This window comes from Alosa pseudoharengus, unplaced genomic scaffold (genome assembly GCF_046254945.1).
Source record: "Alosa pseudoharengus isolate Yale_2024_CS ecotype anadromous, Long Island Sound unplaced genomic scaffold, YU_APseudo_1.1 YU_APseudo_1.1_scf_12, whole genome shotgun sequence".
NCBI lineage: Eukaryota > Metazoa > Chordata > Actinopteri > Clupeiformes > Clupeidae > Alosa > Alosa pseudoharengus.
This window is the reverse complement of record NW_027468587.1, coordinates 39,222,114-39,247,360: the sequence shown is the minus strand read 5'-3', so window position 1 is coordinate 39,247,360 and position 25,247 is coordinate 39,222,114. Positions and strand designations below refer to the sequence as shown.

Below are 25,247 nucleotides of genomic sequence, written 5' to 3'. Positions count from 1 at the left end.
TGGGTGTTACAATGGCCTTAGCAGAAGGCATCTGAGAACAGTTTGTATGTAGGAAATTTATATTCACAATACTTAGGCCCACTAAAATATAATAAATATTATTTTATTGCATTTGTACGGAGCCCTCCGGGTGACATGGGGAAAAAAAACATGGGTTAAAAAAAAAAAAAAAAAAAGTAATGGGGAAAAAAAACATGAAGAAAAAAAAAACGATGCACTTTTGCGGGATCTCATTGCGGGATCTCGCAAAGTTTTGCGAGATCCCGCAAAAGTTTTTTTCTACTTTTGGAACTTGCTGGGCTTCCTACTTGACCCCAATAGGCCCACAAACCACTACAGTGCAGAAACAGGTGCCTTGGTGCACGCACCCCGCTTTCACTTTGACTCCCTGCATTGTGACAAAAACTGTCAGTCAGACAGTGAATTTTGGTTTACTAAATTAGCATAATGTGGTAACAATTATCATTTCAATTCTATCTGAAATCTGCTCACTGCAGACGTTACAATGCAGACCCAAGCAGCAGCATAGCCTTGAAAGACGTACACTTTGAATATGATCAGAGCGGCTCTGGTTCTTCACCTAACTTGATGTGATTGGCTGGATGACCGTTCAATCAAATCAACAGTGTCTCTGTGTGTGCGTTATAGATACGGTTCCAACTCTTTACGGGAGCAAACAAAAAGTAAACAAAAAGTGTGGGGGATAGAATCGTGTTCCAGCAAAACTGTGTACGTTATAACACCCACATCCCCCACGCTTGCTACGCGCCTGGTGTGTGCGTGTCTGCACGCAGGTGTCTCCCTCTCCCTCCCGTGTCATAGGCCTATGTAATGTGTCCAGAAATCCCACAAAACGCAACAGTGATAGAGCAATCATAGTATCATGATACGATTGCCACCTGGCGGTAGTGGTTTGTGGGCCTATTGGGGTCAAGTAGGAAGCCCAGCAAGTTCCAAAAGTAGAAAAAAAGTTTTGCGGGATCTCGCAAAACTTTGCGAGATCCCGCAATGAGATCCCGCAAAAGTGCATCGTTTTTTTTTTCTTCTTCATGTTTTTTTTCCCCATTACTTTTTTTTTTTTTTTTTTTTTTTTTTAACCCATGTTTTTTTCCCCATGTCACCCGGAGGGCTCCGTACATTTGCATTAATTGTTTAGAGTAAAAAAAAAATTGGTCGGTCTTAACTCAAGTTTACGGTCGGGTTATGGCAAACAAAAATATTTTTAAGGATGGCCTTAGCAGAAGGCATCTGAGAGCAGTTTGGTCTTAAGTCTAGATTTAAAACTGGCTACAGTTGGGGCCTTTTTGATGCCATCCGAAAGTTGGTTCCAGAGCTGAACTGTTCAGGTATAGGTCCTGCTCCATTTACTGATTTATAAACAAGCAGTAGTGCTTTAAAGTCAATTCTGTGACTTACTGGAAGCCAGTGCAGGGAATTGGAGTAATGTAGTCAGTTATTTTAGTTTTTGTGAGAAGCAAGAAAATTGGTGTCATTAAAGGTTGGTCATTAAAGTCATTAAAGTGACATTATGGGAACAGCTCTTAGCATTGCAAGCCTAACCCAATACAGTATCAATGGGCATGTTAGCTAAGGTTGCATTTTGATCACAAGGGTCCTTATGCTCTATTCCCTACTCTTTACCCACTGCACAGGGTGTAAAATTCACAGGGAACTCAATTGCTAAAACAGTTTCATTTGGAATGCACTGCTAGTCATAAAGATGTTTGAATTCACAAGACATGTCCGTTCAAAAAACAGTGGAGTGTAGTTAGCTTGCTAGTTTGCTAACTTGCCAACGTCGAATAACTTACACAACATTTCAGACATGTTTTGGGATTACAATAAAGGCTTTTTTTAGAATGTACAGTGTCTATTTGTCGCTAACTTGAACAAAATCCAAGCATTAAAACGGCAAAAAAATTATGTTCATCTGCAAATGTGGCCGTCTTGGATACTGAAGTCTGGCGTCATTGAACTTCTGGTTAAGGAGCTGGAAGTGGGAAGCGGGCTGGTGTCTATATAGATTTCGGGGATGTTACAAAGGTACAGACCAGAGCCAAATAAGATGCAGCCGCCAAATTGTTGTCATTTATTAGCTTTGTTGCGATTCGCCTGTTTTACGCCGGCAGTTCCGAGTTATAAGATTTCCATACGAAGGAGGTGACAATGGGATTTTGAAGTTCCTTGTATGTTAATTTTACATACCGAACTTCTGTTATTCAACTATGCCAAGGTAAACTCGGTTTTGCATTATTTCACCCCTTTAATTATATCTTACTTTGTTTTTACTCATTTCTATCTTTTTAAAAAAATATATATTAATATATATATTAAATGTTGCTATTTCTACTGATGATGTAAAGCTTGGTATGAAATGTGATGCCTTGCAATCTATGACCCCTTTAAAAGTACATGTGATTTGTCTCCAGGCCAAAGTGTTTTGAAACAAAATATACAATTTAATTTTTAATTTAAAGATCTCAACAATGCCTGATTCCCCTACATGTAATGGAAGGCCGTTCCAAAGATTCAGTGGCGGCTGATGGTCTTTCAAAGAGGGGAAGCTCATTTTCGGCCTACATCATAAAAAATTTCCATTTATTTATACGTAAATTTTGCCCTACGTTCCTTTTCAAGAAAATGCTCTGTGACCCTGTCGTACCAACTACGCGTCTTTTCCAGTGACTTGACCAGTGTCCTCTCAATGGATAGCAGAGTGGGTGTAGGACTTGGGCCACTTTAAACAGGAGAAGCCCCTTTCTACACCTGCAGATGTAGCTCCAATTGTTGCCACTAATGACAACAGTTTGTAAAGCTGAGGCATTGCACTGTCCAACTCCCCTTTAGAGAACACCAAGTAATCACAGCTTTCCCCTGTTACCCTGCAAGTCCTGATCTGAATACATGTCAGACCTCAGTCTCTCTGAATCAAAGTGATGGCCATAACTTTTCAGGACACTTTGGAAGGCCTCCTCTGGAAACACTTGTCATCAAAATCCTGCCCATGCAACTTAATCTTGCACATGCACTCACATGTTCATTGCTCTTTTCATGCCTTTTATATGCCCTTTTATTATTAGACAGATTGCCAAACCCCACCTTTGACCAAACAACACATCCGTGGGATTGTTTCATCAAGAGGCATGGCCACCCATACAGAAAAATAACATTCACATGCAGCTTGAACATATTCCAGTTTAAGATCTATGTTAAATAAATATATTTCCATCTATGTTAAATAAATACATTGCCATGTATTTACCAATATATTTTAAAATATGACTAAATATTCAATATTGACCACTTTCTTATATTGTCTGCATATCATATAGTCAGCAGACTTATGCAAGATATCCAAATATAGCCTATGTTGGGTTCACTTGCATATACTGTACATTATTGTAGCCTACTATTTATTAAATATATTGTAGCCATCTATAAAAAAAAATCTGGATGCAGCTGCATTATGTTATTATATTTTTCCCTTGATTTTTCTGTATGGACAGCAGTAAATTTCCATTGTCACAGCACTCTCAGTCAGCCAGCTAACTTTGTCATACCAGGAGAGCTGAAAAGACCTGGGGCCGGTTCCCCAAAACGTTCTTATCGCTAAGTAGTTCTTAACCTATTCCTTAACCTCTCTCTTAACGTTATGGCATGATTCCCGACACGTTCGTACGCTAAGTATATCTTCTGTAAGTCACACTTTCGTAAGGTTGGTCTGGACCATTCGTAAGCTCTCTCTTAGCGTTGTTTGAGCTCTCAAGGTGCTAGTCGCCGCCACTGTGCAGCAGTCTTTAATCAGCGCAGCGCAGTACAAGTCAAACTATGGTACAGTATGTTGATGATGTTGTGGCTCAACGATGATTTTATGTTATGGACATTTTAAGACTAATAATAAAATATGTTCGCAATGGATGCAGGCCTATTTATGAAGTTTACTTTATTTGGTATCAGAACTACTATGGTGGTAAGCCTAGGCTAGGCTATTTCGTAATGTCATTAAAGCGTTCAAATTGGCAATCACTTTTGATAATTAAAAACTGGCAAAGAATTTGCCTCTAAATGGCTAAGATCTATAAATGGGTAAGCATGGTGGTGTCCAGTAAGCGACCAACTAGACCTATGGCAGCGATCCAACGTGTCCTTGTATTGAATCAAAAACGGCGCCGGCCGCGGAGCCGTGTAGTCCATGTCGCTCCATAGCTCTTTTTTGTTGCTGTTGCACAAGTTATTCCGAAAGCTGGAAAACAGTGTCACCTTGTGCAAGCTCACCTCGTCCAGCACAATTTCAAGTTCCTCTGACGAGAAGCTTGGTGTCCTTTTTTTACGCTGCTTCCCCACCATACTGTAGGCTATCTAACTCTCTGTTCATTGTAGATAGGTTGCTTTTTATTGAAAACATTAACCAATGGCAATCAATACCGCATTAAACAGAAGTAACTGCAGCTGCTTGCCAATCAATTCTAATTGTAAGGTACCTTACCATTAATATAAAAGTGTATCACATAATTTTTAGAAGTCGTTAAATCCATCAAGAAGCGGCACAAGTGGCACAACGGGATAAGGAGGGTGAATGATTAGCGAGGGATACCCGGTTAGTCTACCCGTCACAACATATCGTGTGAACATATTAGGCCTACTGCCAATTTGATAATTTAGTTAATAGTTTATATTTTACTGATAACTTAAACTATGTTCAAATAAATCTTACTGGAATAATTTGAGGAATGTTTTATTTGCATAGAACGTGTTGTCTTTCTTAACGCCGTCATGCACCTTCGCGTGAAGTAGAAAATCGATTCCTGAGCAATCGATGCCAACTAATTCAGCACCTTCACTTGGGACAGCGCCTTTGTAACGTCGAACGTAAGAGGCAGCGTGTTAAGAAGCTTCCTAAGGGACACTTCGGGGAACACACTTAGGAACATAAACAACTTTGGAAAGATATATCTTTTGAGTCTTCTTAGCAGGCTAAGAGTGAGCGTTATCGGGGAACCGGCCCCTGTTACTTTTCCCTATCTTTTGCACTAAATCAATCGTATGTGCTGATCTGCCCTGCTGTTTAATTTTAAGTTTCTCCATTTAAGGGAGACTTTCAAATGGCTTCGCCAAAATCAGGTGGACAATATTAGAATGGTCTACCATTGTGTGCAGTTTGTTAGCTGGCTAGTTCACCCCTACGACACTAGCCTAGCCTACTGAATTAATGAATGAACGAACGATCTAGCGAAACAATATTAAACTCGAAGGAGGAAATGTGGGGATTAGGTTAAACGGAAAAAAGAAATGTGGTGTATAAGTGTTTGAAATGTACGATAAAAATTGGATTCTTAGCGCGCTAAGAAGACTCAAAAGATATATCTTACCAAAGTTGTTTATGTTCCTAAGTGTGTTCCCCGAAGTGTCCCTTAGGAAGCTTCTTAAAACGCTGCCTCTTACGTTCGACGTTACAAAGGCGCTGTCCCAAGTGAAGGTGCTGAATTAGTTGGCATCGATTGCTCAGGAATCGATTTTCCACTTCACGCGAAGTTGCATGACGGCGTTAAGAAAGACAACACGTTCTATGCAAAAGAAACATTCCTCAAATTATTCTAGTAACTTTTATTTAAACATCGTCAACTCTGTTCGTTTGTTTTTGTGATTGTGTCTTTACGCACCTTTTACGCCTGACGGAAACTGATCAATCTGACCAACAATTAACGTCGATTTGACACTATTTTGCTGTCTGGGTTTGCAAATCATTCATTTAGAAAATTTAAGTTGCGCTATTTGTTATTATAATCACAGCACGGCCTTACTATGTTATCATTAGGCTACCATATCATTAAATTATCGCAATTAATAAGTCATCATAATCATCATAGTCAGCATGGCATGTCACAGCCTACCTGCTCCACCACTGAGTTCTTATCATGTAGCCTCAACTAGGCTCGCACTCTCCACCTGCTCACTGTCCCTTGCTCTGTATGCTTGCTTACATCCTCGTTCAAACTCAACGAACTTCAACATGTTGCTGACATATGCTAGCCTACTTGCAATATTGTATTTTTGAAGCTTCTACATTGGTGTTAATTTTGCACAATTGTCACTACCGGCACCCGCCGCAATTTCATGTAGGCAACTTCGATTAATTTTTGATGCGCTCACAGAATCCTGGCTCTGAGCCAAAATGGGAGGGGTGGGGTCTGATGTGAGCTATTATTGGATCAGTCCAGTTTCAATATTGAAATGTAACCAATGGGCCGCTGATTGTCCTTCCTTTGGGCCGATCGTTGTCCAAAATAATTAAATTATATAGCCTATTCTATCGGCCCAAAAGGTGTGTCGGCCCACCAGGAAAATGCCTGGTATGCCAGATGGCCAGTCCGCCCATGCCCGACGCTCCAGTGCTGATCCTTGGGGATTTTAATCATTGTTCTCTTCAGAAAACCATTAGGGACTTTGACCTATATGTTAAGTGCCCTACCAGACTCAACAAAACGCTGGACTTGTGTTATGGCTCCATCAAAGGAGCATATAAAGCTATTCCCCTTCCTCCACTTGAGGGGGCCGACCATAATTGTATTCAGCTTATCCCATCATACTGCACTGCACTGCAGAGGGGAAAAACGGTCACCAAGTGGGTTAAAGTCAGGACTGATGAATCCATACTGAGTCTGCAGGGCTGCTATGAGTGTACAGACTGGGAAATGTTTAAGCAATCCTGTTCGGACATTGACGTTCTCACAGATGTTGTCAGTTGTTATGTCACCTTTTGTGAAGATAATGTTATTCCTGAAAAAACTGTAAAGGTGTACCCAAATAGTAAACCATGGGTGACAAAAGCACTCAGGGCACTCCTATACAGGAAAAGACAGGCATTTAGAGCGGGGGACCTTCCAGAGCTTGAAAAACTAAAAAAGGAAGTTAAACATGAAATCGCAAGAGCAAAGCGGAGCTATAAAGAGGACCAACTGGGGAACAATAATTTAGGCTCTGCTTGGGATAGCATGAAAACCATAATCGGAACAAAGGAAATAAGAAATTCTAAATTGGTGCTGGATGGGTTCACATGTGATAGAAAGCTGGCACAGACGTTGAATGAGTTTTATCTGAGGTTTGACACACCCACATTTAAGGATGCCATTTTAGAGCAAAAAAACTACCTAATGGATAGTGCCCCAGCATGAGATTTGCATGATTTGCATGCCGTAGTAGATACCTTCAGACACTCAAAGGTTAAGAAGAGCCCCGCACCTGATAACATAGGGGGTCGCCTACTCACTTCGTGTGCTGAACAACGGTCCAATATTTTATTACATATTTAAGCTCTCCCTGAGCCAACAGAGAGTCCCCAAAATTTGGAAAAATTAGACTATTGTTCTAGTGGCCAGTCGCCCTAAGGTTTTAAATGATTTTAGACCAATTGCCTTGACCTCATTGGTGATGAAATGTTTTGAAAAACTAATGAAAAGGGTGCTCCTTATCAAAACAGAGAATCTATTGGACCCACTACAATTTGCCTATAGGGCCAGGCGGGGGGTTGAGGATGCTACAGCCACTCTGCTTAATCTGATACTTACAAAGCACCTTGAAGGTAGCAACACTCATGCCAAAATTGTATTTGTCGATTTTTCATCAGCCTTTAACACTATTCAACCACACATTTTAGTTGATAAGCTGTTAAGTAATTCTGATTTAGATTTCAGTTTAGTGGGTTGGATTTTGGATTTTTTAACGGACAGAACTCAGAGAGTAAGGGTGAATGGGGTACTTTCAGAAGAGATACTGTCCCCTACAGGGTCACCACAGGGTTGTGTCCTGTCCCCTCTTTTATACATTTTACTGTCGCAGCCAGCATACAAACAGACATATTTTAAAATTTGCAGATGACTCAGTTATTGTCAGTCTTTTAAATGGAAAAGAATCTGAGCATGGTCCTGTTTTAAACGATTTTATAGCCTGGTGTGATAGTGCCCACCTTCACTTGAATGTATCCAAAACTAAGGACATGGTCATTGATTTTAGGTGCAACCCTCCCCTACCCAGGTCACTGCTATAAACGGTCAACCTGTAGAGGTAGTGGGCTCATATAAATACCTGGGAAGCATAATTGATGACAGGCTAAATCTTAACATAGAGAATATCTGCAAGAAAGGCCAACAGCGACTCTTCTGCCTCCGTAAAATGGCAAAATTCAGTGTGGATAAAACCATTATGAGAATATTTTATAAATCATACATTGAATCTGTTTTATCTTTTTCTATAATATGCTGGTATGGAAATCTGAATGTAAAAGATAAAGCCTCACGTGCCAAAATAGTGAAGGTCAGTGGCAAAATCATAGGTGCTAAGCAAAGCAGCCTATCAGACCTGTACAGTAGATTTGTCCAAAAAAAGGCAGAATCTGTTTTATCAGCAAATGGTCATCCTCTTCACTCCGAGTTTCAGTTGCTACCTTCTAATGCTAGCTTCAGATTTCCTGCAGTTAAAACCAATAGATATAGACATTTGTTTGTTCCCAGTGCCATTTCTCTATTGAACTCAGATTTTGGAGCTCTGGGCTGACATCATGGTGTTTTTTGGTGCACAGTGTGAGATATGATTTCTTGCTGTATGAAGGAACTCCATGGAGACCAGAAAGTGTTTCCTGTTTTTATTGTATTTTTTTTTTTTTTTTTTTTTTTTTTTTTGCCTGTATACACACTGCACTGCTTATCTGCATGTATGTTTTCTTCACCCATTGGGTGTTCATGTTGTCATGTTGTACTTTTTGTCCCATGTTGTCTATGGATGTCTTGCTGCAAACCAAATCGCCCTTAGGGGACAATAAAAGCTTTAAGTAAAGTAAAGTATAGTTTAAGTTATCAGTCAAATAATTAAATTATCAAATTGTCAGTAATATGTTCACACGATATGTACAGTAGACTAACCGGGTAGGCCTATCCCTCGCTAATCATCCACCCTCCTTATCCCGTTGTGCCACTTGTGCCGCTTCTTGGCATGGGTTTAACATTCTAAAAATTATGTAATACACTTTTATATTAAAGGAGAATTCCGGTGTGATTTTGACCTAAAGTGTTTTGAAACATGATACCGAGTGTGAACGTATGTCTCATAGCCCATCTCGGCTTGTCCCCTGCACTCCGAAATCTGGCGCTAGTTAGCCGATGCTACCAACAAGGCGGTCAATGGTGGTGCCTCGGCATCGGCATAGCCATGCAAATAAATCACTGTTTTACACCATTTACGAGGCTCAATATATCTCCATACTTCATTGGTAGACTTCCAAGGGCCCTGACATTTAAAACGAGACATTGAAAACTTTGAAAAAGCACTGGTAGTTTACTTACAAGACGATTTATACAGACAGTATCTTCTCGAAGTTTAGCGTTTGCAGCCATCTTGAATTTAGTCACGATAAGTCGAGCGACGAGTAAGAATGAACAGGTATGATAAGGGATCAGATTCCAAAAATAATTTCGTGGAAATGCATGGATTCCAGTTGCTGCTACTGGAAGAAACTGTAATCCATGCATTTCCACAGAATGGCTAGGCCTTTTTATTCAGTTATTAATCATCTTCCGTCCTTCTCACTACTTGTGTAGCGCACGCATTCTCCGACCTGTCACCTGTCACTCATCATCGGAAGGGAGGTGTTTGGAATCATGCCCCCGTTACAATCATCAGCCAATCAAGGTGGTCACGCTTGCCCATTTACACAAATTAATGGTCGAATATTACTGATGATCATTGTTATTTAAGAACATGCAGTGTGCGTAGGGCACCAAAAACATCTTGCTCGTAAAAAAGCATCATACCGCATATTGTGGTGGGTCTGTTATTTACTGTAGGCTGCGCAAACCACAGGGCAAGCCTGCATTCGAGGCCTTCTGTTGAAGAATTTTATATAAAGCCTGCGCTAACAGTAATCCTCCTGCCCCTGATAGGCCTACCACAGCTGTGGATATGTGTGGAATGTTCAAGTAATAACACAATCCAATGTGTGTCTCAATTGTCCCCCGCTGACCACCTCACACATTTCTCTAGATTTTGCAACGAATTTACATGACACAATGCCATAAAATATGCCAGTTTTAGGACACAGAATAATGTTTGTAATGATACCAGTTAGGCCTACGTTTAACAGTAACAAGTGTAATGAGCTATTCATTGTCGAAGGTGCATGGTCAAGTGAAATTCTTACTTTGGAAAACAAACATTTGCCGATATCATCGCCGATCATCAGAATATTGCTCTGGACTGCAGGTAACTTGTTAAGCCAGTGGTTCTCAAACTTTTATTTAATTCCCCACTTTGATCAAGGGGCATGACTGATGATAGTGGAGATAACGTGTTATCCCAAGGCCTTTGCCAGTCAGCATCTCCGACGGTAGTCTACCCAATTAAAAATATAAGTTTTCGATGTCCCAAACGGAGAGACATAGGCTACTTTATTGTTTTTAACGATCTCTATGCTACTCACAAAAATGTAGGCATGGGGACATGATGAAGTAGGCTATCCAACTGTCGTGTGTTAAATTATTGTGATTACGAGCCAGTGGTTTTCAAACATGCACATCTAACTAAATGCAACAGGCTCATATCGTCCTCGCATTCGTAAAATGAGGACCAGTGTTTTGTCAAATTGCAAATAGCTATTCGTTTTAACGAATTTTTATGATAGTATGCTTTTTGTATAAGCTTCTATCTTAATCTTGGAATATTGGGACAATTGTTTATTGTACAGAAAAATAAAAATAACATGTTAAGCAGTCAATTCACTACATTGCAGTCAAGAAGTAGGGCAAATTAAGACACTGTTTTTATTTGCGTAGTTGCATTGCCCCCAACACTGACAATAACATAGCAGATTTCGATTTTCGCTACCACCGTGTAGTCAAGCCTTAAGCCATACCCAAGTAGCCTTAATCGAGGTAATGTTTAATTATGCATGATTTATTTTGTTATTGAATTCGTAGGCTGGGATTCCTCTCGGTAACAATTATGTTTGGTAGCCTCCTGCTTTTTCAGAGGGGGCGGCAGTCAGGCTACTGACAGAGCGATGTACAGTGGCAGAGCGACGCACAGTGGCTGAAAGTGGTACTAAAGCTTCACACAGCTTCACGCCTCGTAATGCGCGACTGAAGTGGCCATTTGAAAGCGATGCCCACTGTATTTGACCATTAACTTTTTGACATTTTAGGAGAAGCTGAGCTTCCCTTGCAGTCTTAAAGAAATCGGCTCTAGTGCAAATGTTCTTTGACTGGCTGTTCTTATGTTAAGCCCGCCTAACAACTCTATACACGATTTGATTGGCCTGATAGAAGTTTAATTTTTCCAGCTCACAAGCCAACGGAGAGTTGCTAGACTAGCCCTGGCAGCAAATGTAATTTGCTGCCGCTAGGGCGTGTCTAGATTTCTAGGCTAAGCGTAGAGGGTATGCCGGTACGAACATAATCTTCATAACAAGGAGTCTGAATTCTCCCCTTGGGAAATACTCTGTTTACAGACTCTTCCTTGGATCTGCAGCTAGAACTTTTTAAAGAGGTCTTTCATAGAATTGGGCCTAACCTGTGTTGTTAGTGAATTTTTATTTCACTTCAGCTTAGGGATACACATTGAGGCAAAACAAGAATTTGCATTTGTGCAAAGGTGTCAAGAGAAAAAAGTAGACAGTGAAAGGTTCTCTGACTTACTGCATCCCTCCTCATCAGATCCATCGGCGCAATCCTTGTCGTGGTCACACTCAGCATTTATCTTGTTCACACAGGTGCCGTCTTGACACTTGAAAGTAAAGTCTGTGCAAATCCCTGAGGCTGTAGGAGTAATTTATACTGTCAATATGAGAACCTACAAAAGGATTAAAATAGTTCCCTCAAAAAGACATTATAAAGTAATACAGTAAAACAATAAATTGTTGAGAACAGTGAATTCCAAAGCATGCACGTTCAGAAAAAAGCAGCAAGTGCAACATTGTGTGCAACATCATGCTTATTTTGTATTCAATATTAAAATCAAGATTATTGAGCATGTGTATAACTTGACTTTGGAAACATCCTGCATTAATTGAATTTAAAAAGTCTAACAGTGGATTTCTGAGACTTAATAAAAGCTTAACTCGTGTCACACTGTTCGCCAACAGCAACATTATCTTATTTGTTTTCAAGTAGCAGGGAATTCAAGCCAAACTGTTGCAACTCTGCCATCAATCATTATGTTAAGCCCGTCTAACGACTCTATACACGATTTGATTGGCCTGATAGAAGTTCTCACAAGCCAACGGAGAGTTGCTAGACTAGCCCCGCTAGGGTGCGTCTAGATTTCTAGGCTAGAAACAAACATGTTTTATGGCAGTTTTATGAACTCTCATTTTTCAACAAAGGAAAGGTAAAAATGGGTTTCCATTCTATGTCATCTTTAATTTCAAAAATACTTCACTCACATTCTTTACAGGATGCTTCATCACTACTGTCTTCACAGTCTTTCTTGCCATCACAAACGCCACTCTGCTGAATGCAGGTACCATCACCACATCGTACCTCGCCCTTACCACAGCCTGGAGAAATTAGAAAATTTTTCCCTTTACATTTATTTATATATAATTGCTGCACATTTCCTTAAGCATCTTAAAATAAAATACAGCAGGTAAAGCTGCATCTAATATTGTCTGATATTAAGACAAATGTACCAATTTTTCTCTATGAATACATTAGCTTTGGTACACTCACAATGGAATAAGAGGAACAACAAAAAACAAGGCATGAGGATAAAACAATAAACAAGATTTCAGCGAACTGAAAACATCTCTGCTTATGACAGTGATAGAGGCAAGGCAAGCAAAGTTTATTAAAAGCTCATTCCATGTTAATTCAATAATGTTTTGGGGAATCCCATACACATCCCATACAAAAATGTTATCCATGAGGCACCCTGCATTTTAAAAACAAAATCAGGCCAAAACTGTTTTAGATAGGGTACAGCCAGTTTCCTGAGGAGAGAGGTGTGTGAATTTGTGTGGATCTGTCTTAATTATTCTTCAAATTTTAAAGTCCATGGGCCGTATCATGACAGTCAAAAGCGCATCGTCACTCGTCAAAAGCTTATTCAAATTTAGTAGGATGTCCAGTCCACATTGGGAGGGTTTTCGTTATCAAACGTCGAGCGCATGGCGCAACAAGGTGTTCCTAGGTTTTTTAATCAGTCATGGGTGTGTTTGGGGCGTATAACATCATTTAAACCAATGAGAATGACATCTGTCATTCCCTTTAACAGCGCAAAGCGTGATGTCAAATAAATGCATCGGTATTTTGACATTCAACGGCACATTTGAAGGAGGCTGCTTGCGAGACCGTATGGAATAGTCATTCCACTAAACCATGCTTTACTAAAACCTAGCATAGCCTTCACACATTTGCACTCCTCTATTATTTGAATTCATTGACAAAGTGAAACTAACTTCACCATGGTGTCAATCAACGACAAGACAGTTATATGCAGTTACTTTCACTATTGACTGACAATGGGTTACCATCGAAAACATAGGCTGGAAAAAGCAACACTTACCCTAATATTGCTCAAATGATTATCCAGCAGAGGAGTTGCTTATATCTCGTGACAGTGCGTCTTCAGCTGTGCTCCATACGTGTCTCTCTTTCCCCTAATCACTTTTAACCGTCATTACCAATTTGCAAATGATGCTGAATAACTACAGTACTCATCATGAGATGTACAGTATTTCGTAATATCTTTATTCTAATTATGTTTCCTATTGTAATCGTGCAATTTGTAATGTTTTGCTTGGACGTGGCTGGTGTGCGTTCATGGATGATAGGTGCACCCGCCAATATGACTGTTGTCAATGCGCTCTTAAAATAACATATAAACAACTCGCCATAGACTTCTGACCAGGTGTAGCGATTTTTAGACAATGCGCTAAGCCACTCCCTAAGTTGTTAATTGCCACACCCCTGGGCGCATTGTTTAAAAATTAAACGTGCAAAATAAGGAATTAAACTTCGCGCCGGGTGGAAAACGAGTTTTACGCCATGCGCCAGTGTGCAAACCACCTAGCAGGCTCAGACCTTTCATGCTAGTACATAAGTATAGGATAAAAACAAAACAATTGATCCAAATGCTGCCCCTCAAAGATGACTAGAATTTAATTTGATATTTATTGATGACTATACAGAAGGCTGTTGATTTTTTCCTTACAGTGATACCAAAAAAGTGCTGGGGTTTGAAAAATGGCCCACTCAAATTCCAATCAAAATCTGATTTCACCAAACCCTACAGCGATGTGGAAATATAATTACTTTTCTTTATTATTCTACAATGCCCTTTCTTTATCAATACATAAACTTACTCTAATTTCCCATTCTAAATATGGGTCAAATTCACCAAGTGTGAATAATCATCATATGTGCATAATCTAAGACCATGTTTTTAGTTTCAGTGGAAGCAGCAGTTTTTCTTTTGGGGTGCCAAACAGAACCTACAATGACCTATAATGGTTTCCAAAACATAGACTTTACCTGGGCCCAGGTAAATTAATGGTCACCCAAGTATAATTGGCGATGTATTTTAATTTTTTACATTTGTTTTCATTCAAAAAAGAGATGTTTTTTCCTATTTGTTGCACAATGTAGCGATACTAGGAAGGTATCATGATGCCCTCCTGTAAAAAAAAATTCCCGACGTTTCTAGAATCGCAATAATAGCATTCTGTGTCTGAGTGAAGCGCACTGCTTCCACTCTCACTGGTCCTTACACACACAGAAGGCATGTCAAGCAAGCAGCCTTGAGTGAGCGAAGGATATACGTCTTCAGCTTAAAACAAAAGTCAAGCCAACAGGTACAATGAGGCCTGTCTGTAAAAGATGTTTCAAAAGTCATTCAAAGGGAGGTAACACATAGAACATGCGGTAACACTTTATTTTAATGTGTCGCTGTTACAGTGTACCTACCTAATTAGGTACAGTGGTACAACCTGTGTAACAACATGTACTATCAGGTACTATCATTGTACTTGCATTATGTATTTGTGGGTACCTACATATAGTTGTTACATTGTAATACTGAGTGATTTTACAAAACTTTGACAATTTGCCTAAATTTTCATCAGAGGCAAAGAGCTGACCTGAGACCTGCTGGATGGGGTAAATCTGGTCATGATAGATTTGATATACAAACCATTCTTAGCTCCAGTCAAGGCCTCATTGTCTTCAGTGTACATGTAACAGCTGTGCTGCTACAACCTTGTTACTCTTTGATACAGTGGAATAAACCTATTAAGTGTACCAGTTAATTACTTACATGTATGTTGTGTCATTGGTGTCTTGGAACATGTCTGCCATTACCCTACGTAGCACATGTATCAACTGTGTTGGTACACATGTATTACTCTTTGATACAGTGGCACAAACCCATTAAAATGAAGTGTACCAGTTAAGTACTTACATGTACAGTACATATTGTGTTGTGTCATTGGTGTCTTGGAACATGTCTGCCATTACCCTACATACTGTAGTACATGTATCAACTGTGTTGGTACACATTTATTACTCTTTGATACAGTGGAACAAATCCATTAAAATAAAGTGTACCAGATAAGTATACATCCATATTACATGTATGTCCTCATTCTCAAGTCTTGAAATGTGCTACTACAGGTAGGCATAAACAGACCAACTGTGTTACTTCATGAAATAATAAGTCATGTAATAAGTGTGTACCAACACAGTTGATACATGTGCTACGTAGGGTAATGGCAGACATGTTCCAAGACACCAATGACACAACATACATGATGCATGTAATATGTAATTGTAAGTACTTAACAGTACACTTCATTTTAATGGGTTTATGCCACTGTATCAAAGAGCAATAAGTGTGTACCAACACAGTTGATATATGTACTATGTAGTGAATTAGTAGACCTGTTCTAAGACATCGAAGACACAACATACATGTCATATGTACATGTAAGTAATTTGCCTCTGATAAAAATTTAGGCAAATTGGCAATGTTTTGTAAAAGCACTCAGTATCACAAACAATGTAACAACTATATGTAGGTACCCACAAATACATAATGCAAGTACAATGATAGTACATGTTGTTACACAGGTTGTACCACTGTACCTAATTAGGTTGGTACACTGTAACAGCGACACATTAAAATAAAGTGTTACCGAACATGCTAAGCAAGCATCTCACAGACAGACCCAACCTTTTTAAAGAGTTCAAAGAACGGCAGGTTAACGGATGTGATAGAAAACACCATTACATGATCAGTGCCAGGCTTATTCGCTCAGTTATAGGCTATAGGCCTAGCCAAAGTGAAATAAGTGAGGTTTATTCTGTGATTAAGCAAACCTTCCTTTTTCACTGAATTTTGACGAGGCATAATGACTGTGATCATAGTGTGATGAAATGCAATGTTCACGCTAGTTAACTTGCACACAATCTATTTACTTTTTCGGTGTATCATGTATCATGGCATGTAGCCTGCATTTCTTCAATAATTATTTCCTTGATATAGGATAGGCTACCCAAAATGTGCACAGTAAAGTCCATAGCCTACCACATAAGTGTACTGAGTCCTAATATCAGCTATAGCCTAGTTAGGCTATGTGGTAACAAATACATACACAGGAAAAGAACACAATTAGACAAAACGTGACTTATTTGTGCTGGACTGGGCGGCGGTCATATTTTGTACCGCTCTGCGGTACATCAAGTTATATACCAATGTCAGTTATTCTTCTTATTTCTTTTCATGAGTGTTTATTAGAGTAGCATCTGTTCAAATATCCACTGCCATAAATGAAAGAGGAAAAGTTAACATAAGGAAAAGAAACCCATTAAGAAAACTTACTGCACTGCAACTCATCACTGTTGTCTCCACAGTCATTGACCCTGTCACATACCCAGTATTTCGGCTTGCACATTCCATTGGCACAGGCAAATTGATCCTGTTCACAGTCTGATCAATAAAATGCATTGTTATTATTAGTAGTCTGTTCACAATCACACATGCACGCACAAGTACCAACAGGAAAAACAGCACAGTCTGTATATGCAAGCTACTTGATTGTGAAATTATATGCAGAAAATTATGTGCCAAGAAAACATGTGCAAACAGCCTGCAGCCTATAGCAAAAGGAAATAAAAATGAGTGTGTATTGTAGTATTGTAAGGGTATAATGGGAATGTACATGTACTGTATATAATGTCACCTATATCTAGCCATGAGTGTTCTAGATGTCAGTTTATGGTCTTGGTTTCACTTTGCAACACTGTGCTGTGCTGTGCATACAACAGAGCTATCAGAACTCTGTTGTTAACATCCAGAATAAAGAACTATTCTTTCGCAAGCCAGCCTCAAGTTTTACCTGCTTTAAAGTACATTGGATCAACTCGGTCCACGGTGTCTCCATTTGGAATTAAGGAGACCTTTTTCAATAGCATTCTTCAGAGGAAAACAAGTGTTGCCAGAAGCACCCAGTTTTGTTGCTACACACATTTTTTCATTTCTATAGATATATAATAATATATCTTATTATTTTTATTATTATTATTATTATTTTATGTAAAGCACTTTGGCGCAATGCTATTGCTTTGAAATGTGCTATATAAATAAATTTGACTTGACTTGACTTGACTATAGGTAGTGAAAAATTGCTAAATTTAAAGCCTGAGGGCCCTATCATGACAGTCTAAAGCGCATTGTCACTAGTCAAAAGCTTATTCAAATTTTGTAGGATGTCCAGTCCACATTGGGAGTGTTTACGTTATCAAACGTCGAGCGCATGGCACAAGGTGTTCCTAAGTTTCTTAATCAGTCATGGGTGTGTTTGGGGCATAACATTATTTAAACCAATGAGAATGACATCTGTCACACTCGCCAATATGACTGACAATGCGCTCTTAAAATAACATATAAACAACTCGCCATAGACTTCTGACCAGGTTTCTCTTGGTCAGTAGCGTAATTCGTTTTAGGTGGTGTTCAATAGCGATTTTTAGACAATGCGCTAGGCCACTCCCTAGGTTGTTAATTGCCACACTCCTGGGCGTATTGTTTAAAAAAATAAACATGCAAAATAAGAAAATAAACCTTGCGCCGGGTGGAAAACTAGTTTTACGCCATGCGCCAGGGTGCAGGGTGCCGTGGCCCACTGGTTAGCACTCTGGACTTGTAACCGGAGGGTTGCCGGTTCGAGCCCCGACCAGTGGGCTGCGGCTGAAGTGCCCTTGAGCAAGGCACCTAACCCCTCACTGCTCCCCGAGCGCCGCCGTTGAAGCAGGCAGCTCACTGCGCCGGGATTAGTGTGTGCTTCACCTCACTGTGTGTTCACTGTGTGCTGTTTGTGTTACTAATTCACCGATTGGGTTAAATGCAGAGACTAAATTTCCCTCACGGGATCAAAAAAGTATATATACTTAAACGCTAAGTTGGAAACACTGATACTTCTTCTAATGACATCTTAACATAGCATACACAGTAACCTATGGTAGCAACCTATATAGTCATAGAACCCAGACAGATTTGTTGAGCTCATGCCATGATAAAGTCTCTTAAATGACAACATAATCTTTTAAGTCATCATAATGTAACCCACAGGGAAAATAAATATGCGGATATAAAGTTAAATAGATAAATAGATAAGTTAATAAATATGCTAATACTTAAATATGTAAAACTACATTCAATATTTAAATAGTTGTTGAGAACTTTCAAGAGTTTATTTGTAGGCACTCTAACCCATAGAACATTAAGACTGGCTTACAGCCAATCACAGTTCATACAGGGGTCCCCGGGTTTTTGAGTAGTGCGTGAGTGTTGGAATAATAAGACGCCCTGGGAGTAACGTTAGTCAGGCTGACTACAGGTGAAAGGTCTCAGATGTGATGAGATTATTTTGTAAATAAGCTATTTTTTTTTGGTATGCCAGTTGTCTATTCGGGAACTGTGTGTAACGAGTTTGTTTGTTTTGTAATAGTGTAAATGCAATATCATTCTGCTTTAATCGCCCCTATCTTCAGTTAAGATGTTCAGAACTGCACCAAATTGTATGTGTATGATTGACCTGGCATTCTCTGGGGGTATGCCAAGTTTCGTAGAATTTCATCCATGGGGGGGTCTAAAGAAATTTAGGTTATGTGTACATTTAGTGACTGTACACTCATTGGCCTGTAGATGGCGGTGCACACATATACACATGCACACACACACAGGCACACACATACTATCGGTATTAGAACGGCAGATACATAATTACAAATTCAGTAGGATTAAAAGAAAGCCAAATATTCATCATCATCATCATGGCTGCATTTCCAGTATTGGCGATACGTAGTCGTTTGTCCACTAGATGGCGCATCGTTGCAGTGAGACGTAATTTTGTTGGAAGTTAAAAGTGGGTTGGAAAAACAATGGACGCTTCCTACAAGGACTGTAGTTTACCGCAGAGAACGTCTAATAAGGATAGGACGATGTTCACATGAAATGTAATTCCCAATTCTTCTTGAAGCCGAAATAAATCTGAGAATGTTTATCGGTCATAAATGTTTTACTGCAGGTACGTTAATCTTATAATATCAATAAGGACCTAGGTACAATAATGTTACCGTTAGCGTTGGTTGAGTGATGGAGGCCAATTTGATTGATTGCATTTGTAGAAAACTATAAATGCGGTTATACCAAGCAAATTGATAGCAGCACTGTAATTGTATCTTTCGACTGTCATTTGTTGCACGTGCTACAAAAATCATTCTGTGCAATGGAAGATTTACCAACGTTACACCGGTCTGATACAGTTTTGCCAATACATGCATGAGACTGAGACGCCTGTTTATTTGTTTTTAAGTGCGTGTAGGGTGTGAGAGGGGAATCGATGTGCTTTGATTCCAGCTTGGTAGTTGTAGTCTGTGAGATTAAAAAGCACGTGTGTGTGAAGTATCCAAACAATGAAACCTTAATTTCATTATGGCTGCTTTAGCAACACACCTTAAGCTACTGTGTAGAGGGTCCCATTTAGAAGTGGCTACTTCATTCGCGCTTTCCTTGACTCATGGAGCTGCGTGAATTTTATTACAACTTTTCGCCACGATATGGCAGTTTAAGTCCGCTTGATACTGTAAGGCGTAAGCCATTGGTTTCCAAAGGAGATTTTATTTGTGTCGCCAGCATAGCCTATTGACAATTTATGTTGTAAATAGGCCTACCTTATAGGCCTACCTGTAGCTTAGGGAAGCTAACAGCTTTCTATTAGGATGTAGTTTGTTAGTTGGGTAGTTGACGTGACATGGCTTTTTCACCGTCACAGAAGATAAAAAATCATTTATTTCACATTTTTATCATTTAAAATACTGTAAATGATTAAACATTTTCTTTTTTACATGCATTTTTTGTTTTAATACCCGAGTTATTTTTTATTTTTTTAAGTTTTTTTGTACTTTGGTGTGACACCCCTAAATTTAATTTTTTAATCTAAATTTGTATTTTTAACAGCAGGACTATGTAATATTAAGCAAATGCATGATGCCAATTGCTAATGACAGTTCAGCTAGTATTAGCATGGTTATTAACTGCCACAAAAGCTTAAATGTCCTTTGGTGTGACAGGAAATGTCATTTGGTGTGATACTTTGGCCTGTCACACCATAGGACAAAGATGTCACACGATAGGACAATACCTCCTTAAGAAGCTATTAAAACAAATGAATAAAGTTTGTTAACATACTTTTCATTCTTTTTTGACCAGTTTTGATGATTTTAAATTCAATAATGACTTAAGTTAAAATGTTTATTGCTGTTTTTTTGGAGACTACATAAAATGTTCTGAAGTGTTACTAAAACAACTGTAACATAAAGTACATAAATATAAAACTCTTTTTTTTAGAACAGAAAGAACTGAGAGAGAGATGAGTGCAAAAGAGAGTTCATAATTGAGTATACATTACATTACACTGTTGATCCATTCATCTATATTCTATCATTATTTCTAACAGATATCATGAACAGAAGGCTCTCTGGGAATTGGATACATTCAACATTAAAGGTTGTATCAGCGATGTCAGGCCCAAAAAAGGCCCAAACATAAATTATCACATTCATCTAATCTTTCCTAACAATCCGCTAGCTGTCTGCCCCATAAGCAGGCCGTCAAAAAAATTGCGTCTCTGTAGGCAGCCTAGGCTCCGAGATCTGTACACAAAAACAATTGCTACCAACAAGGGTTGGCAACCCACTCAAAGGCAAAATAGAGTGTTTCAACCAATAACCAACAAGATGCGCGCTTAGGAGAGTTTTAATTGCACGGGAGGGAGGGGGAGGGAGTAGCGAGCTAGCTCTCTGTTTTGTTTGAACATCAACAGAAGTGACGTATCCCCGCTATCGCTGATACAACCTTTAAAGCACTAGGAAGGAAGAAACAAACCGAATTGAGGAAGATTTGGAAGGAATCCAAAAAAGAGGCAGGGCAAAGGAAAAGGCATTACTTGACATTCTTAACACAACACCACAGTCTCCTGACAGTGTACTGGAGGAGCCAGAGGAACCTCCTGCAGGACCTTTGGCCAAACCTCCCTATGAACTTCCAGTGTTGCCACTAACAAATAGAATTTCATTGTAGATGACTGTGTAAAGTATGATTAAAAACTGCTCTTAGAATATATTTTAAATGGAATGGAGTACATGAATGTTATGCAATGTTTTTAAAATGGAATTTCCCTGTTGAGGATTATGGGCCCTATTTTGGCGTTTAGAAACAGATGGTCAGAGGCGCAAAGTTTCTAGACATTATAGCCAGTCTACAGTCACTAATTTAATGGCGTGATTTTGTGATCAAACGATGGGCGCTGGGCACAAAAGGGTTGTTCTTATGTTTCTCAATCTGTAATGGGTGTGTTTTGGGTGTAACATCCATTAAACCAATGAGAATGGTATGTATCATTCCCTTTAACAGCAAGCAGCGCAACTTCAAACAGCGCATCGGTATTTTGATAGTCAGCGGTGCATTTGAAGGTAGCTGCTGGCACGCGAGACCATATGGAACAGGGATTCCACTAAACCTTGCTTTACTAAAACCTTATTTGTGACTAGCAGAGTATAGCCTATATGCATCTACTCGCCTATTATTTGAACTATAGGCAAAGTAAAACTTCACCATAGTCTCGTAGTCAATGACAAAACAGTTCAACACAGTTAAGTACTTTCACTATGGACTGACAAGGGGTTACCATCGAAAACATAGCCTGAAAAAAGCAACACTTAACCCAATAATGTTTGAATGACTGAATAGAAAATCCTAAGGATATTTATCCTGCAGAGGAGTTGCTGATTGCTGATCTTGTGAAAGTATGTCTTCAGCTGTGCTTTATATCCGTTTTTCGCTAGACCAGGTTTTTCTTGGTCAGTGGCGTAATGATTTTTAGATGGTGTAAGATAGCGATTTTTGGATCATGTGCCAGACCACACCTTATGTCGTTAATTGCCACACCCCTGGGTGCAAGGTTTAATAAAAGTGGAGCGCATGGCGAAAAATTCCTCTCTTTATTGAGTGTAAGATAAGGATAAGCCTTGCATCGCGCGTTGCGCCACCTTAGAATCTGTAGTAGTAGCGCAGGGTGCACCATAGGGCCCTTTATCTTCACTGTTACTGTTTAACTAATTAATTTTGCTGTTTGACAATGTCACAGTATTGTTTTGAAATTACATTTTACTGAATTTCTCAAAGATATTATGCATCAATGTTTCCTTATTGATGGATCTATAAGAATCAAAGTTACTTTTGGTGTGCTACGTGTTTTGCACAGTTTATACTGTTGAAAAATAAAAAACAAATGTCCTCCTTTATCAATGTTACAATAAACACTTCATATATTCTGACTCTCTTTATGCAATGACTATCTTTGTCCTTTGGTGTGACGTTTTGTCCTATGGTGTGACAAACATAAAACAACAGAAAAATAATCTTAATTTCAAAATATCTTTTAGAAAAAGTCAGGTTTGGCATTAGGGGAGTTACAATAATATCTCCTCTTTGATAGCTACAATTTCAAACAGTTATGTAGGGTTGGCGAAAAAGTTTTATTGACATTCATAGGAAAAAGTTAATCAAGTTCATCTATTCATGTTGAAAATGATTCTAATTAGTATTTTGATGTAAAATAAATATCACTTTAAGAAATTAATGTTTTAATAATGTGAACAATTCTGTCTGAGGTATTTTTTATGTTATTTAATATAATTTCTTAGTACTTTTTTAAATGTCACACCATAGGACACATTTACAATGCAGTTGAGTGAAAACGTGAAAATAATATGTTAAGTCATTGACAAAATGAGTGACCAGTACTATTTTCTGAAACTGCAGTTGTCATACTCCATAAATATATGTATTTTTTTTTTTAAAAGTGATGTTTTCCAAAAAAAGTACTTTTTCTTGGCCATTTGTCAACTACCCAGTTACAGTTTTGTCATAACTCCCTGATGCATTTTTGCATTTAGAATAGCCAGAGCGTGGATATCTCAATCGGAAAATTAAACAATATTGGGCGCCTATGGACTAGGCTGGGTGAACCCAGCCTGATCTGCCCGCTATTTATTTTTTGATTTCTTAAAAGATTGAGCTTGGTCTGGTGAAAGCCAGACTAGCCATGGACCTTAGTTACACAATGCAAGGTAACATGAATCAGCCTATATTTGCACGAACAATAACGGACAACAGCTCTTCAACTTTGGCCCGTTAAAATGTGTATGAACAGTCTAGCGACGCATTTCATCAAGGCCCATTTGGACATGTCAGTTATTTGCACCACTGGTTAGATGTAAAACAGCATTTTGTTTCAGACTACTGTTACTTAATTTGTGCATTGACAATAACGTTTCAGATTACTGTTACTTAATTTGTGCATTGACAATAAAGTATCACATGAACTAAAGATGACTAAAATCTTATGTAGAAGAAGAAACATTAACAAAAAATCCATCCATCCAAAAATGACCTTTGTTTTTGATAGCTGTTGAAACCGCATGGAACTGACAGAGATGTTTTTGTTTATAAATAAATAAATAAATAAATAAATAAATAAATAAATAAATAAATAACATTATGCTGATACCTTTTGCTTTTCCCAAATACAATGTAGCCTACAGGTGTAAGTGACCTTTCATCAATCCAGTTGCAATGGATGAACTGTGATGAACTGCCCTACTTGTGATTGTTTAGAGATTTTAAAGGTTTTATAACAATGCTACAACTTCTTTGGCTATTCTACAATCTATTCACCTTTTCAGCGCCAGTAGGCTACTTGCTGTGCAGCCGCACACACACACACAGGCATGCCAAACAAGCATACACAAAAGTTTCAAGAGTGGGGGATGGAGTAAAAGATGGAGACAAATTGAAGTGTGATTTATTATCGCGGAACGGATGTACAGGACTGAGCGGCGGTCATATTTTGTACCGCTATGCAGTGCATCTAGTTGTACATTAGCTATACATAATTTATATATTCATTGTTAAACATACAGTTATATTTCACATTTATATATTTATTGTTATTTATATAACTCCCATATCCTTACTTTTGTTAGTAGAAATAAAAGAACAGCCATTGATATTAAAACTGTGGTATTTGTCTTGATGAGGGGATATTTATTAATTGTTCAGAAATGCTCATACTGGGAAATTTGATTTAACTAAGCATTAAAAGTATTGACACAAAAACGAGAGATCCACCTTAACAGAACTCAGGCCTTTACCTTAGATGAAGCTACAGGTAAAGGGTGTTACAATAATACCAGACTTCCTGGTCCCCTGGTGTAGATAATTAGTAAGCTAATCATGACAAGTCACTCGCTTGCACTCGCTTAGTATAGCCTACTGATTTCGCCACTGACGTGAGTGGATCATTGCTCATTCTTCAAATGGTTTGGTTGAGCAGCATTCAGTGAATCTACCATGCTATATCCCAAAGGTGACATTTAAGTGCTTCGACAGAAAGAAAAACGTTATTATCATACTGCATTTCACTCATGTACAATTTGTTATTCAACATACTTTATAATAACACTAATCATTTCACAGAGGGTTTTTTTTTTTGGGGGGGGGGGGGGGTGATGGTGTGTCAGCTCAGCTGAAACTAAATAAATTGTTTAGCATTATAAGAGACTGCTGTTTATTAAGGGGCTATTTATAAGAGACTGCTGTTTATTAAGGGGCTATTTATTATAGGTTTGATTGGTTCCTTGTCA

At 38.8% G+C, this 25,247-nt stretch overlaps 1 protein-coding gene across 1 annotated transcript in view; it reads right to left on the bottom strand.

Annotated features, from left to right (window-relative positions):
• Window positions 1-25,247, bottom strand: part of st14 (ST14 transmembrane serine protease matriptase) — a 229,476-nt gene that overhangs the window by 115,441 nt on the left and 88,788 nt on the right. The window contains exons 13-15 of the mRNA XM_076281226.1: window positions 16,861-16,968; window positions 12,428-12,541; window positions 11,682-11,801 (exon numbers count right to left, since the gene is read on the bottom strand). Of these exons, the coding sequence (XP_076137341.1) occupies window positions 11,682-11,801; window positions 12,428-12,541; window positions 16,861-16,968 (342 nt within the window). The remainder of the gene's footprint in view (window positions 1-11,681; window positions 11,802-12,427; window positions 12,542-16,860; window positions 16,969-25,247) is intronic.